The sequence below is a fragment of the Lates calcarifer genome, linkage group LG7_1 (genome assembly GCF_001640805.2).
Source record: "Lates calcarifer isolate ASB-BC8 linkage group LG7_1, TLL_Latcal_v3, whole genome shotgun sequence".
Lineage (NCBI taxonomy): Eukaryota > Metazoa > Chordata > Actinopteri > Centropomidae > Lates > Lates calcarifer.
In genome coordinates, this window is record NC_066839.1 from 20,300,155 (window position 1) to 20,316,074 (window position 15,920).

Genomic DNA, 15,920 nt, shown 5'->3' on the forward strand with positions numbered 1-15,920 from the left:
GTTTGTGCAAGCTGCTGGTGGTGATGTCATGTGGTTTTCAGTCACTGTAACGCAGCAAGTTGAAGTGCAGGCTTCTCTAGGCAGCTACAGGTGTGTGAGCTCAGAGGAGAGCTGTGCTCAGTATGGTAGATCGTAGATGGTAGATTAGCCTACTTCTTTCTTTCTACTTCTGATATGAATCCAGCGCCCTTTAATGCTGCTACTTAAACAACCTCAAGTCCAACCACATCTTGTACCTCACGTATCTTCACACACAGGAACGCGCGTACGTCACTAAAAGAAACGTAACGGTGACCTAAGCGAGGGTATATAAAGGCTGCGCATCCTCTACATTCCCCCTTTTGCACCTTGACACGAGTTGACCTGTTGCAAATTACAGCTGTGGAAAGCGAACACTTGGAGAATTGAATTCCCGGAGAGAAAAAAAAAAACTACTGGAAAGCGCATCTTGTTGGAAAACAAAACTACTGGATCTCTGAACTGTCGTGGAAAACCGAGGACTTGGACAAAAGGACATGGCCTTCAGTCGACCGCTGATCTTCGAGGAGCACCTGCTGAGGGGAGTCGCCCCCGAGCTGGACGACAACCGTGCAGGTAAGACAATTGTCCCATTACTTCTGCATTGTTAAAGTAATAAGTCATTTTGCATATGAATGATTCACTGGCTATAATCTGCAAAACTTTTATCAGTGTTTAAATGAGTTTTTTTTAAATGTAAAGGTGGACAGTTTATACTGTGTCGTTAGACTTGTGGGAAAAAAAACAAGTTTGGTGAAAACATTTATTCGATGATTTCTTCGTGTTTAAATTATTATTTGATGGACAGAATTTCGTAAATACCCAGGAAAAGGTGTAGAAGTAACTAACTATAAATGTAGTGGTTTGAAAACAGCGTTATTTTGGTTTGAGAGCATTAAATACTCTAAATGTCACATCGAAATTATTGGAAAATGATGGCGACTGGGCCAAATTTCATATAATGCCGAAAAGTTTGTCTTGAGCACCATGGAAACGACGGAACTTAAAGCTCCGAACGTCGGGAACGTTAGCTAGCACGTAACTAGCACGTGCAGATGTAAACACTCCAGGGCCTGTTGTTCTGTGTGACCCTGAGATAGTTTAGATTCTTAAAGCTTGACTTATTATATCCGGATGTTATACCGAACCATCCCGTACTGTCATGTGTACAGTTGATCACAATAAATGAACTTATGTTCAAGTGTTTCTCTAAAATATCAGTGTCGTTAAGTTGGAAGACGTCTGACTGTTTTCAGCCCTAACTATTGTGTATTTTGACAATGCTATTAGCTGCTTATTATGGCATTTCTTATTTTATTACTTTTTGAGAGGATGAGAGCAATTTGTTGTACAACTGGACTGCATGTGTGCACCCTGTGTGGGGGTTGCAATACTTGCAACTCATTCAAACTACTTTTTTGGTGCAGAATCACAGTGGTTTATTAGATAATGTTGCAGGTTGCACATGAATTTACCAATGTACCCATGGTTCAGTGTGCATAATGCTCCATGTGCAATGCATATGTAACTTTTTATACACTGAGACACACTGATTTGTTTTAAATGAAATGTCTTATGTCTTTAAGATGGTCATCAGCTGATGGACATCGACGATGGCGAGGACTGGTCTGACGGCGCTGATTCGGGGTATGGCTCCATGACGGAGGATGAAGAGGACCTTGATGTCGAGGATGTCAGGTATCGCTCCCCTCTTGTCCAGCAGCTCCACCCAGATGGCTTTTGGGAGGACTGGCGACGGATGTGCCCTCTTGTTCCTTCTGGCACTCCCCTCGCTGCCCCTGTTCCCGCTCCTATGCCTGACGCTGTTCCTGTTTCTCCAAGCCTGGAGGAGTCTGCTCCCTCGATGTCAGGCCTCAGCTACCCCACGAAGAGGAGCAGGGAGGAGAACCACACGGAGCAGGTAAGTATGAAGAGACTGCGGAGGAACGGAGAGGAGGAGTCAGCTCCCTCGGTGTCAGGCCTCAGCTTCTTCGCTAACGGGAGCAGCGAAGACGACTACAGGAACTCAGCTCCTTCGACGTCAGGCCTCGGATTCTTCGCAGGCAGGAGACACTGGCCCGACGCCTTTGGATACCGAAGATGGGCTGAAGACGGCGACTCTGATTAGAGTCTGACCACCCTGTTTGCTGCAGGTTTGGACAACTGTAAATACTTTCCCTTTGGCAGAGCTGATGATGCCCCAGGTAGCCTTTGCGTCTGGCGAGGCTGTCAGAGCCTTTGGTAGCGTCTTGCACCAGGGCCTATTTGTACATAGTTGATAGTTGGTTAGATTTTCCATTTGTAACTTAGATACCTGGCAAAGCTAAAAGTGGCCTACAGCACTTTCACCCAGAGCACTTCACTATGTGCCTCTCACTCTTGCACACATTTTCACACACACATACACACCGTGAACATGCGAGGCACTGACCTAAACATTGGGAGCAATTTTGGGTTCAGTGCCTTGCCCAGACATTTCAACATACAGACAGGAGGAGACTGGAGTTGAACCAATCCTGACTCAATCACTTCAGTCAATTCAGCATCACCTGACAACCAAACCTGAGAGTCTTTGGACACCTTTGGACTCAAAACAAAAACAAGCAAGCCCAAGAAGAACATGAAAGATCAGATACAGCATGAAATCCTTCAATGCCTCCCTGCAGAGGTACTATGAAGAGAACTTAAAATATCCCATCTAACCCTTGAAAAAACAAAGACACATGCAAAAAAAAATGTGCAGGTAATGTAAAAAAAAAAAAAAAAAAAGCTCTATCACATCAAGGTAAGTAATAAACTCTAGAAACCCATACAGAGGTAAGTTAACCTCAACAAAAGTGTTCTGTAAATTTTAGTTGACTTATTTAATAGCTCAGAGATTATATTTCTTACTTAATCCGTTATACTTTTATGTGCTTTTTCTTTCAAAAGTGTAGATGCATCCAGCAGAGGGAGTTGACTGACAGAGAGAACATGTTTGCTCCAGACCAGATGAGAAGGATGGATGACCACAGGACAAACTGGAGAGTGGTGGTCGCCTGTTTTTTCACTCAAATAAGTAAGTAATCACTAAGACTACAAAAATACCATAATAAGCTAATGTGAATGGTTAAACTACATTGTCTAAAGCTATTCATCAAATGTTTGACTGTTTGACAGGGCAGGAGTCATTCTGTGTGTTCAGCACTCCTGGAGCAGCTGAGAGTGGAGTGCAGCAGAACACTGAACCGCTCTCAGCAGCCTACATCCAGTGAGTACCAGCCCATCCCTGCCCTTCCACTCCGCGCACCACCCTCTTCAGTTACCAGCCAAGAGGAGGAGGAGCGTCCCGACTCCACCCGCATAGAGGAGGTTCTCTCACACACACACATACACACACACACACACACACACACACACACACACACATACATACACACACGTACAGGAGGCTTTCACCATCTCTTTACTCTGAAATCAAAGCAGTCAAGAAAGACACACGGTTCACATTGAATTCTGGGAAATTAGATGTATTTAGCTTTGTTGCATTGAATACAGTATATTACTGCAGATGTATGCTTACTGTTTATACTCAGAATAACACAATACTTATTGTCTTTTGTATATTAAGTATTACATATAAAAAGTCTTTCAGTAATTCTCACTATCATAAATAATATGTATAATTCATAAATCTTACACAGGATGACACCTTACATGTGAAATGTATTGTAAATTTAATTTGTTTTGATTTTCATTTGACCAAAAGGTATTATTGTTAAGTGCGGCTTTGTACTGATTTTGGTATTAAATACATTCTACATATGTTGATATGAAAAATGCTGTAAAGATTATGAGGATATATAACACACACATATTGTGTGTATATCTGCTGTGTATTCGGACTTGATCTATGTAGGTGGATATACAGATATGTTTCCTGAGAAGTCAGAAACTCTTATAGAAACATCAGTCTGTCTTTTTCAAACATGTTGTTGATGTGGTAAATCTTCAGAACAATGTTAAAAGATGTGTAACTGTCTGCAACTGTTCTCCTGCACTGCGTATAAAAAGAAAACCAGTGATCCAGTGATATAATGTATGATGAGTGCTTAAAAAAACAAAAAAAAAAAAAAAAACTTTTTTTTCATACCTCTACTTCTGTACTTTTATTTCTCTAACACTGTGAATTGTAGTTCTGCTATTTTCACCGAAATCACCGAAGACTGAAAAAACTCTCTCCACCCCTGGATAAACAGGAGTCCCACTGTACCTGATTCATGCCCTCGTTCAGGTGCTGACGCTAATGCACCAAAGACTTCATCAACTACGGCCATTAAAGCCACAGAGGAAGAAGAACATGCGAGCATCTGTCTTCTATCACGTCCGCAGACTGGCAGTAAATAGCTGTGAGCTTCTCACTTCCACTCATTCACGAAATCTTTTCTGAATAGTCACAATGAGTGGTCGCGGTAAAGGAGGAAAAGGACTTGGTAAAGGAGGCGCTAAGCGTCACCGTAAAGTTCTCCGTGATAACATCCAGGGAATCACTAAGCCCGCTATCCGCCGTCTGGCTCGCCGTGGCGGAGTGAAGCGTATCTCCGGTCTGATCTACGAGGAGACTCGCGGTGTGTTGAAGGTGTTTCTGGAGAACGTGATCCGTGATGCCGTCACCTACACCGAGCACGCCAAGAGGAAGACGGTGACCGCCATGGACGTGGTGTATGCTCTGAAGAGACAGGGCCGCACTCTGTACGGCTTCGGAGGTTAAATCCGTCACCTGATGTTACAATAACAACACAACGGCTCTTTTAAGAGCCACGCACTCGATCATTAAGAGCTCGTTTCCTCTTAGTTCACAGAGTAACTCCGTACAACCGCACACTGCAACAATTTATCAATTGTGGCGTTTCACCTTAACTTGATTTTTATTAACATTGTTTCGTTGTGTTTTGCAATAACTGCATCAAACTACAGCTCTCACAGGATTCTCCTGTTTCGCACTAAATCATCCAAAGCTCAGTTCCTTTCAAGTCACAGTAACTTGACCCAGCTGTACTGCGTATCAATTGTTGCGCTTTATTTTTACTTTAGTAAATCATAGGACATTCTTAAGCCACATGTTTTATTACATCATAAATGTGGCTCTACAGAAAGTGTATAGAAATCAGCTACCAGACATAGTGAGTGATTTTTCATTATTTTATAGCCACACACTAAATCAGTAAGAGCTTATTTCCTTTTTATGTCACTCAATAACACCAACATCAATTTATCAGTTTCACTTGATTAAACTGTAGCATGCATTAATTACATCGTGTTGTTATATATCAAAGCATCAAGTATAACATTTACAGCTCTCCCAGAGGTCACCAACCAATATTATTTAATGCCCTTTGGTTTTTAGCGATTACTTTGCTCATATTTAACGTGACACTGAGTGACATGTATGGAGGTGTATTATATTTGTTGTTTCATCATCTTATTGCTCTTCATGTTTGTCTTGTGAACCCATGTGGGCTGGGCACCTGTTAGTGTATGACACTTTGACATAAAACTACATACCTTCTAATTTCTGCATAGATGAAGATATTGCGTAATAAATTCGCTATAGGTCTTATCGATGATCGATGACAAATTGACAGGACAGAGGCGCTCGGTGCATCATGGGAGGTCCTCTGGCAGTATAGGTGTCTAGCAGCATAACTCGAGGATGTTTAAGGCCCGAGAAAGCCCTGATAATAAGCTTTATCAAAACAAAATAAAATAAAACAAACACGTTTAGGCGTAATCTTAAACATGGACATGGACCAGTTTGGACCAAACTAGAGGATGATTCACTATAGGGTCTGAGGTCCGCCATGTTATTTAATGCTGCAGCTCCTCCCACGGTACAAAATAATACATTCACCTGGTGAAATAATTTACAGTTGATCAGTGATATGTGAATCAGTGATATATTGATCAGTGTGACAGTTTGATCTGTTATATTGAAGACATGAACCGGTCCTGATATGAAGTCTGGCTGATGAGCGCCATAAGCCTCGGTCATCACCAGTGTGTTTGCTGCGACCAGATCAGCTTCGGTTTATTACAAACAGCTCATCCACAGACGGTTGTTTTTAGTCTGAATCACTGAACAAACATGTGAAGCAGCGGGAAAAGTGATTCTGCTGGAGCTCTGGTGCATTTTAAACCATTTTAGGAGAGAAGTAAGTGGGAAAAGTCGCGACGCAGCGCGAACCACCGCGGTGAACAGACGATGTTTGAGGGCTCCACAAAGAAAATACAGAGATGATCGGAGCTCTGAGCGGCTTCAATACGAAGAGACACGCGGCCGCTGTCGGCTCACTTCGCTGGCAGCCTGCAGCGCTGCTCCCTCGGTGATTTCTGAGTGTTTTACCGGTGAGGAGAAAACACAAGTGTCCCGGTGTTCAGACTGCACGGAGGAGCGCCGAGCTGAGTTGAGTCTCCACGGTTCTCATGGTGTGTTTAAGTACAGCTTCCTGCTGCAGGCTGCTACACACTCTGACTTTCGTCCCGTAGTGAGAAGGAACATAACCGAGGAAAGAAAAAATGGCAGAAGTAGCACCAGCCGCAGCTCCAGCCGCCGCTCCAGCTAAAGCCGCAAAGAAGAAGGCTTCTAAGCCGAAGAAGACCGGTCCCACCGTCGGGGAGCAGATCCTGAAAGCCGTGGCCGCTTCCAAGGAGCGAGGCGGCGTGTCGGCGGCTGCTCTGAAGAAGGCTCTGGCTGCCGGAGGCTACGATGTGGAGAAGAACAAAGCCCGGATCAAGACCGCCATTAAGAGCCTGGTGGCCAAGGGGAGCCTGACTCAGGTCAAGGGAACCGGGGCCTCCGGTTCCTTCAAGATGAGCAAGAAGGCTGATACCAAGGCAAAGAAGCCGGTTAAGAAAGCCGCTCCTAAAGCCAAGAAGCCCGCCGCCAAGAAACCCGCAGCGGCCAAGAAGCCAGCAGCCGCCAAGAAGTCCCCGAAGAAGGTCAAGAAACCCGCAGCGGCCAAGAAAGTAGCAAAGAGCCCCAAGAAGGCCACCAAGAGCCCCAAGAAGGCTCCCGCAAAGAAAGCCGCCAAGCCCAAAGTAAAGAAGGCACCCGCAGCCAAGAAGGCCCCCGCCAAGAAGGCTGCCAAGCCCAAAGCCAAGAAGGCAGCACCCAAGAAGAAGTGAGCTGTTCTGAGTCTGCAACATGGAAAACCTACAAAAAGGCTCTTTTAAGAGCCACACACACTTTGACTAGAGAGCTGCTTCCCTCTGACACTTATTTGTAATATGAATCTTAATTTTGAATGGAACAAATCTAGAGTTTATTAGTTCCATCATTTGCTTTAATTACTACCATAACAGACCCATTTATTGTAGTTGTCACATCTCTTCAGACGTTATAGAACACCCCCATACAGACAATGTTCACTTAAACTGAAACAGTAAAGTGTCCACAGTAACACACCTTCATTAAAGAGCTGCTTCCTCCTCACATTTAAAATGTTGGTGTTAAATTTGGACAGTTTCTGAATGTAACAAATCTGCAAACACTGATGAGTTCAGCATCAATATTCTGTTTTCTCTCCAGCATCAACCATTACTATTGGTCCCCTTTTATATAGATTTTATATAGAGTTTAACCTTTGGGGGCTGTGTGTGTGTGTGTGTGTGTGTGTGTGTGTGTGTGTGTGTGTGTGTGTGTGTGTGTGTGTGTGTGTGTGTGATTCTGGGTCAAAGTGCACCACACTGCAAAATGTGTTTTGTCAATGAGAAAGTGTTAGTTTTACTAAATGGGTGTTTCAGATTTGCAAATTGTGTCTAACCAGATCAACAGTGCTTTGACAGTTGACACTGCTTTTTTCACTTAACATATTTGTTGTTGTTGTTGTTGTTGTTACTATTAGCGTTATGTCTTAATGACAGACATTTTGTTGTGTAATTCATAAGTGTTTTTTTAAATCAGTAATGTAACTCAAAGCAAACGGGCCTATTTGGACCTTGACCTAAAATAATCAACAGTCAGTGTCAATCCTGAACTTTACACTTGTGATGTCCTTTTCTAATCATGTACTTGAAAGTATTATTAATAATTACATGTGATACTTTTACATTTTGACATCAAGCAAAGTCTGTTTTTGTGTTTTCAGTAAGAAGCAATGCTCTTCATCAGACAGGGTGTGTGGCTCTTAAAAGAGCCTTTTGGGGTCTGGCTTCCAGCAGTTGGCAAGTGTCCAGCTTTACTTGGCCTTGGCGGGCTTCTCGGTCTTCTTGGGCAGGAGAACAGCCTGGATGTTGGGCAGGACACCGCCCTGAGCGATGGTGACTCCGCCGAGCAGCTTGTTCAACTCCTCGTCGTTGCGGACGGCCAGCTGCAGGTGACGGGGGATGATACGAGTCTTCTTGTTGTCACGGGCAGCGTTTCCAGCCAGCTCCAGGATCTCAGCGGTCAGGTACTCCAGCACCGCCGCCAGGTAAACGGGGGCACCGGCACCAACACGCTCGGCATAGTTTCCTTTCCTCAGCAGCCTGTGAACACGGCCGACTGGGAACTGGAGCCCGGCACGAGAGGAGCGGGTCTTTGCCTTAGCTCTGGCTTTTCCGCCGGTTTTGCCTCGTCCACTCATTTCACTGATTTCCTCTTCTGTCTCAACTCAGAGAAACTGTGAGGCCATGCAACCAAAACCCTCCGTTATATGTCCACCGAGAGCGCGGGACGGTTCCTGTGGACCAACCAGAGAAGAGACTCCCAGCAGAGCAGCAGGGGAGCGGCTTGCTCTGAGTTTTGGCGGACATTTTGAAAAGACTTTTCTCCAATACGAAGCGGAGATTGAGGCGGTGGGTCGCTCCTGAAGGCGGTGCTGAGCTCCAGGAGGAGTCCCTCACCAATCAGGAGCCGGAGGTCTGAAGCAGCGTCACCGCGTCTCAGTTTAAGAGCAGCGGGTCTCCTCTGACCGTCACACTTTTCTCTTGTTTCGACAAAGAAGAAGAAGAAATGGCAAGAACTAAGCAAACCGCTCGTAAATCTACCGGAGGCAAAGCTCCCAGAAAGCAGCTGGCCACTAAGGCTGCACGTAAGAGCGCCCCGGCCACCGGCGGCGTGAAGAAGCCTCACCGTTACAGGCCCGGTACCGTGGCTCTGAGAGAGATCCGTCGTTACCAGAAATCCACCGAGCTGTTGATCCGCAAGTTGCCCTTCCAGCGCCTGGTCAGAGAGATCGCTCAGGACTTCAAGACCGACCTGCGCTTCCAGAGCTCCGCCGTCATGGCTCTGCAGGAGGCCAGCGAGGCTTATCTGGTCGGTCTGTTCGAGGACACCAACCTGTGCGCCATCCACGCTAAGAGAGTGACCATCATGCCCAAGGACATCCAGCTGGCCCGCCGCATCCGCGGAGAGAGAGGCTTAAACTGTCTGCTCCTGTTTCACTAACAACAACAACAACAACAACAACAACGGCTCTTTTAAGAGCCACTTCACCCTGAACTCAGGAGCAAAGTTCTCTGCTGCTGTTAGCTTATTAGCTTCAGGTAAATGTAGTCCCCTAAATCGTAAATACACAATAAGGGCTTCATAGGGAAAGTTGTATCTGGCAGAGCGGTAGCAGTTGTGTGGACTTCAATAAGGACATAATCAATACAATGTGACAGTGGAACAGGTATAAGAAATCAATTAATTTTATGAAATGATTTCTTTGGAGCTAGAGTAGTTTTTCTTTTGTTAATCGTTTGAAGTCTTTTCAGCGCCATTTTCAGCTTCTCTCAACTTTTCCTGGGTTTTTGTCACACACACACACACACACACACACACACACACACACACACACACACACACACACACACACACACACACACACCAGACTTCACTAACAGAGGAACTTACCACATAGACACACAGTGTAATTCAATAAAGTAGCATTTAAAGTTGTCTTAAATAGGAAGAACAGAATGGAAAAACACTTATTAGAAACAGTTGATATTAAATATCCTGCTGTCCCACAGCAGAGGTGTGTTACACTGGGATCAGTCACAGTGTGTTTAAAATCTTTAGCAGTGCAGATCATCATCAGTCGGCCCAGAGCATCTTTAGCCTTTGTTGAAACTGTACAGGGACGAATGCATACGCCAAGATGTGCACATAAGCACAGAGGTGTCCTGTGGTTATTCTGCAACACTCAGCTGGTGGCTGTAAAATTTCTCCAGCAGAACTGTTGTGAGTAATTGTTCTGCGACATCACTCCTGTTCAAGATGGTGCAGGGACAGCTGTCAGAGACAGATCTTAAAAGATCTGCCCAATATGTTTCAGCTGCAGAGTCATATTTGGAAACACCGTATGTCCCAGATAAGTTTCAATGAGTTTCCTCTGAGAAAATCTCCACACAGGATTCCCAAACTGTCAGTGTGTCATGATGGAGAGAGTCCTCTGTTTGAAGCGGATTGAAGAGGTGAATGTGATTAGATATGATTGTCACAAACTGTAACATGTCCACCTATAATCTATGAAAATGTACAGTGTCTGACCCACAGACCACTTCCTGGTGTACCAGGCTGAGCATGAAAATGTCAAAGTGCACTTGGCATGTCCTCAGTGAAATGGGCAGAGTGAAGCTGACTGCAGTCTGTGTGCAGTATTATCTGATCTATGTAAGAGGACACCACACACATCTCAGACAAAGGATAACAAATGTCTCTCCAGTATTCAAGCTCAGGAACTACTTGATGGAAAATGTTCATGTCATGCAAACCCACATGAACAGTGAGCTGAGAGTTAAAGACAAGTCAGTGCAGCAGGTTTCCATTTACAGTATTTATACAGTATTATACTCAGAGCTGTCTCTGCTGACTGCTCTGGATTAGAAACAGGTGATTAAATCAGTCAGGATGGCCGAGCAAGGCATCATGCTCACACACTCCCTTTAAGATGCTGGTTTGGATCCCATAAGCTGCCTCGCCTTGACCTTGCAGTTGTAAATTCAAGTTCAGGACTAAAGAACTGAAGAGAGAGTTTGATTGATTTAATCACTTCCCATAACCAACTTGTTGTTTCTGCATAATTCAGATGTTTTGTGCAGCGGCTGCTTGGCTTGAATCAGCCAGACGTTTTAGATGAGTGCTTCTGTGTTTATTTCTTCCTCTTTCTATAAAAGCAAATACATTACCTTTTCCAAGTCAGATATAAATCGTGTGAAACCACTGAACACATTCAATGCATTATAGCAGACTCATGGAATATGCCTTTAAAAACAGCCACAAGCCAATCACAACTACCGTTATAACCCCTGTGAGCAAACACGGCATAAGACAACATTCAAGTAACGTACAGATAGAGATGTTTAACGCAACATTTAAATCCTTTCACAACCAGGTTCCACTGAGATTTGAACTCAGATCGCTGGATTCAGAGTCCAGAGTGCTGACCATTACACCATGGAACCACTGTATGCCAGGTAACAACTCCTGCTGCCAGACACTTGAATGATGATGATAGACGTTATCATTGGGATAAGGACAAGGACATATATGTAACACACTCCCTCCCTGGTATTCTGTGTTGTGTTTTAAAAGTGTGCAGTGGGATATCGAGTGGAGAGATGGACGCACTGGAGACAGGATTCAGGGTTGTGGCTGAGACTTGAAGTGTTTTATTTCTCTCGACCATACAGCATGACCAGAAACAACAAAACTCTCTTCACAACTTCTTTCTGATAACATGGCGCCCTGAGAGGGACAAAACACACAGTCAGCTCCACAATATGTGCAGAGGGCGCTCCAGTGACATCCAGCAACTAAAATTCAATTGGCAATTCAGCCTAGATAGAAATGCTGCATACGGCATTTCCTGACAAAATCAAAATGATTTCAATCACAGTGAATCACATGTACAGGAAGTCCAGTAATATTTGATCAAATTTGAAGACATCCTTAACTTGTTAATAAAAAATAAGGTCATATGTTTCCATACTGTTGCTGAATGCATCAACTCAACTGTGCAGAAGTCTTCAGCTACCACTAGCTTTGCTGTTTTAACAAAGTTTCAGTGGCCATCCATATTTATTTTTGGGTATCTTTATTAAGATACAAACAGTATCTGTGTGGGTGTGTGTTCAACATGTACCTCTGCACATGGTGCCCGCTGTGTCATACAGGTGACTGTCAGCAGGTCAATCATAGATAAAAGAAAGAAAGAAGACTATAGCTCAAACTATAAATCAGATGGTTAAATGAAAGTGATGAAGTGATGTGAAGACAGATGTGGATCTAGTGGAGTCATACAAGTACTGTAACTGGACAACAAACTGGACTGGTCCATCAACACAGAGGCCATCTACAAGAAGGGCCTGAGCCGGCTTTACTTCTTGAGGAGGCTCAGGTCCTTTCACGTCTGCAACAAGATGTTGCAGATGTTTTACCAGTCTGTTGTGGCGAGCACCATCTTCTTTGCTGCGGTGTCCTGGGGTGCGGGCATCAAGGCAAAGGACGCCAACAGACTGAACAAACTGATCAGAAAAGTCAGTGTCTGTGGTTGGCTCAAAACTTGTCACCCTGGAGGAGGTGGTGGAGGAGAAGATGCTGGAAAAGCTGCTGACAATCATGGATAATCCTTCTCACTCCCTCCACAACACACTGGACAAGCTGAAGAGCAGCTTCAGCAACAGACTCATTCAACCCCGCTGCTCTAAGGAACAATACAGGAAATCGTTCCTACCTACTGCAATAAGACTTTACAACTCATCTACCTCTGTCAGAGCCACGATTACACAACTGGACTAAATCCACCTGTCACCCTCTGCACTGTCCAAATACAGGAACATATACTTAATGTCTTATTAAGTGACATGTTTTTCATTTTAACTGTATTGATATCATACATCATGTTCATACAATATTTGTATCCCTTTGCACTCTCTATTTACATATTCATATTCATAGCATATCATTTATGGCGTATATATTTGTCTTGCCATTTGCACTATATACTGTTATATTCTATTTTATACTATTATATTATTCTATCTTGTACTGTTGTATTTTTGTTGCATTCACATATGGACTACTGTGACAACCGAATTTCCCTCATCAACTACGGCCATTAAAGCCACAGAGGAAGAAGAACACTGCGAGCCTCTGTCTTCTATCACGTCCGCAGACTGGCAGTAAATAGCTGTGAGCTTCTCCGTTGTATTCATTCACGAAATCTTTCCTGAATAGTTACAATGAGTGGTCGCGGCAAAGGAGGAAAAGGACTCGGTAAAGGAGGCGCTAAGCGTCACCGCTAAAGTTCTCCGTGATAACATCCAGGGTATCACTAAGCCCGCTATCCGCCGTCTGGCTCGCCGTGGCGGAGTGAAGCGTATTTCCGGTCCTGATTTACGAGGAGACCCGCGGTGTGTTGAAGGTGTTTCTGGAGAATGTGATCCGTGATGCCGTCACCTACACCGAGCACGCCAAGAGGAAGACTGGTGACCGCCATGGACGTGGTGTATGCTCTGAAGAGACAGGGCCGCACTCTGTACGGCTTCGGAGGTTAAATCCGTCACCTGATGTTACAACAACACAACGGCTCTTTTAAGAGCCACACACTCGATCATTAAGAGCTCGTTTCCTCTCAGCTCACTGAGTAAACTCAGTACAACCGCACACTGCAACAATTTATCAATTAGTTTCCTTTAACGTTCGTTTAACTGTACAACCATCCTGTGCAATACACTCATTCATGCTTATGCCTTTTTATTTCTCACTGTATATAGCGTGAGTAAATGTGAAAAGCTTACCCAGTGACTTTATTTTGCTGTTTGATAACAATTCCATCGAAACTACAGTTCACAGACACCCCTGATAACACTGATGAACATGTAATTTTATGTCCTTTGTTCTTTAGCTTTTAGTTAAGTATTTCTTCATAAATACTACCCATATTTAAGTTTCCTGATTTTTAGAAAAGGATTTTTTGTTCTAACATCCATTATATCACAATAGTAGACAAAATGACTGCAGTATCTCCTCATTTAATTTTCTATTCCTGTTTTCAGATAAAATTTCACTGAGCTCACTTTGTGTTAACAGTATGAGGGTGCTTTATGTTTGATATGTTCCAAAGCAGTTTGTGCCTCAGATCTGCCTAAATTATGTTTATATGGCTTGTCACACAGCAGGGTTGTTGATTTTTCATTTCGTTGGCTGGAAGGGAGAATATTTGATAGGAAGATGTTTTAGGACAGGACGAAGGTTTTTGTTGCTGTTAACTGGCAAGGTAGCATGCACCAGAATGTTTAATCTCTAGAGAGGAAGCAACACACAGAACCACACAGCAGTAAGCAGTTCAGAGGTGTGCCCCCCGATCCAAACGTTTCACCTCCTTTTTATACTTTGTGATATGCCTCTGACCCTCTGATTGAACTTTCACAGAACAATTGATACTATTGATAATACAACTGGGTGTAATCTCCTGTGCTGATGAAGATACCATTTGCCAACTTCCTCTTCAGGAAGGTATTTACCGTGGGAATATAACAGTAAATTCATCAGGTCATCCTTGATGAGTAAAGCCGTACAGCTAAAGCTACAGACTAATCACATCAAGTATATAAGATAAATCATTGTTATTACAAAGCATGCAATATTCCAACACACTCTTCTCTGTGCATATATTGTCTCCAAACTGGGCGCCAAATTAAACGAAAGGAACGTCACCATGAAATCACGACCCTCCATTTGAGCAGTTCAACCAATCACAGGACGGGGACCACACAGTCGTATTTGCATAGAGCCTTTTATAAATTCAGTCAATCCCGCCAGTGGGTCTATATTCGTTTGCGTGAATCACTGAGCGAACAGAATGCCTGAACCCGCCAAGTCCGCGCCCAAAAAGGGCTCAAAGAAAGCTGTTACCAAGACCGCCAGCAAGGGCGGCAAGAAGAAGAGAAAGACCAGGAAGGAGAGCTACGCCATCTACGTCTACAAGGTCCTGAAACAGGTCCACCCCGACACCGGCATCTCCTCCAAGGCCATGAGCATCATGAACTCGTTTGTCAACGACATCTTTGAGCGCATCGCTGCTGAAGCGTCTCGCCTGGCTCACTACAACAAGCGCTCCACCATCACCTCCAGGGAGATCCAGACCGCTGTGCGTCTCCTGCTGCCCGGTGAGCTGGCCAAGCACGCCGTGTCTGAGGGCACCAAGGCTGTGACCAAGTACACCAGCTCCAAGTAAACAGCTCTGCTGCTCCGCTACAACAATCCAACGGCTCTTTTAAGAGCCACGCACTCAGTCTGTAAAGGCGAACTTTTCCTAAGTCTTGTGAAGATACACCAGTGCTCTTAACCTAACATCTGGTGTCTCGGTCAGTTTACTGAAAAAAAAAAAATTCTGGTCATACACATGCATGTACTGAACACATAGCTATGATAAACTGAGTTGCAGTCTGTCTTCTATCCAAAGTTCTCCTCTGGAGTTCAGGACTTGTTTGATGACTGTCACTAAGCCACGTAATGTAATGACTTGGCAAAATAAACTTGTAATGGAGTATTTTAAAGAAACTTTTTATCAAGGCCTTTTAACCACTCATTAATTATACTTCTGCACTGGGTTAATGGTTGTAATGTATAAATGCTCAACCAGGTTTTGCCAAGTGAGTAACAGGGATGACATACAGAGGTGTGTGATGAAGGAAAAATCTGAATAAACAAGTGGAGAAACATAATAAATGCAGATGCCTCCACACAGGTGAACTGCATGTTAATAACATCAAATCATGCTCTGTGGCTTGTATAAAAATGCTGAGCAGTATGTGGTTCCATTGCACACTGTGTTGACTGAAGATGTTTACACTGAACTGTACTTCAGTTGTACTTCAAACTATTTTGACAATTAAGTATTTATCTGTGTTAATTTAACTTTTAACTGTGTGTCATCTTGTGTCATTATGAC

At 43.9% G+C, this 15,920-nt stretch overlaps 3 protein-coding genes, 1 non-coding gene and 1 pseudogene across 5 annotated transcripts; 4 read left to right on the forward strand and 1 right to left on the reverse strand.

Moving 5' to 3' along the window:
• The first annotated feature begins 351 nt into the window (after positions 1 to 351).
• Positions 352 to 2,790, forward strand: LOC108901749 (uncharacterized). 2 transcript variants are annotated; one of them, XM_018703365.2, is made up of 3 exons: positions 352 to 594; positions 1,605 to 1,716; positions 1,861 to 2,790. In XM_018703365.2, exons 1-3 carry the CDS (start codon positions 516 to 518, stop codon positions 2,144 to 2,146), a joined length of 477 nt encoding a protein of 158 aa, XP_018558881.1. In that variant the 5' UTR covers positions 352 to 515; the 3' UTR covers positions 2,147 to 2,790. The 2 variants fall into 2 exon arrangements, with proteins under 2 accessions (XP_018558881.1, XP_018558880.1); XM_018703364.2 differs by having other exon boundaries at positions 1,605 to 2,790.
• Positions 2,791 to 4,410: 1,620 nt separating this feature from the next.
• LOC108901762 (uncharacterized) lies at positions 4,411 to 13,570 on the forward strand (annotated as a pseudogene).
• Positions 6,562 to 7,890, forward strand: LOC108901751 (histone H1-like). Its single transcript, XM_018703368.2, has one exon. It carries the CDS (start codon positions 6,574 to 6,576, stop codon positions 7,180 to 7,182), a length of 609 nt encoding a protein of 202 aa, XP_018558884.1. The 5' UTR covers positions 6,562 to 6,573; the 3' UTR covers positions 7,183 to 7,890.
• Positions 11,356 to 11,427, reverse strand: trnaq-cug (transfer RNA glutamine (anticodon CUG)). Its single transcript has one exon. It is a non-coding gene; the product is annotated as a tRNA-Gln (tRNA).
• A 1,216-nt stretch (positions 13,571 to 14,786) lies between the features above and the next one.
• On the forward strand, positions 14,787 to 15,258 carry LOC108901759 (histone H2B 1/2-like). The gene has a single exon (XM_018703375.2). The coding sequence runs from the start codon at positions 14,829 to 14,831 to the stop codon at positions 15,201 to 15,203; it is 375 nt and encodes a 124-aa protein (XP_018558891.1). The 5' UTR covers positions 14,787 to 14,828; the 3' UTR covers positions 15,204 to 15,258.
• Positions 15,259 to 15,920: the final 662 nt, after the last annotated feature.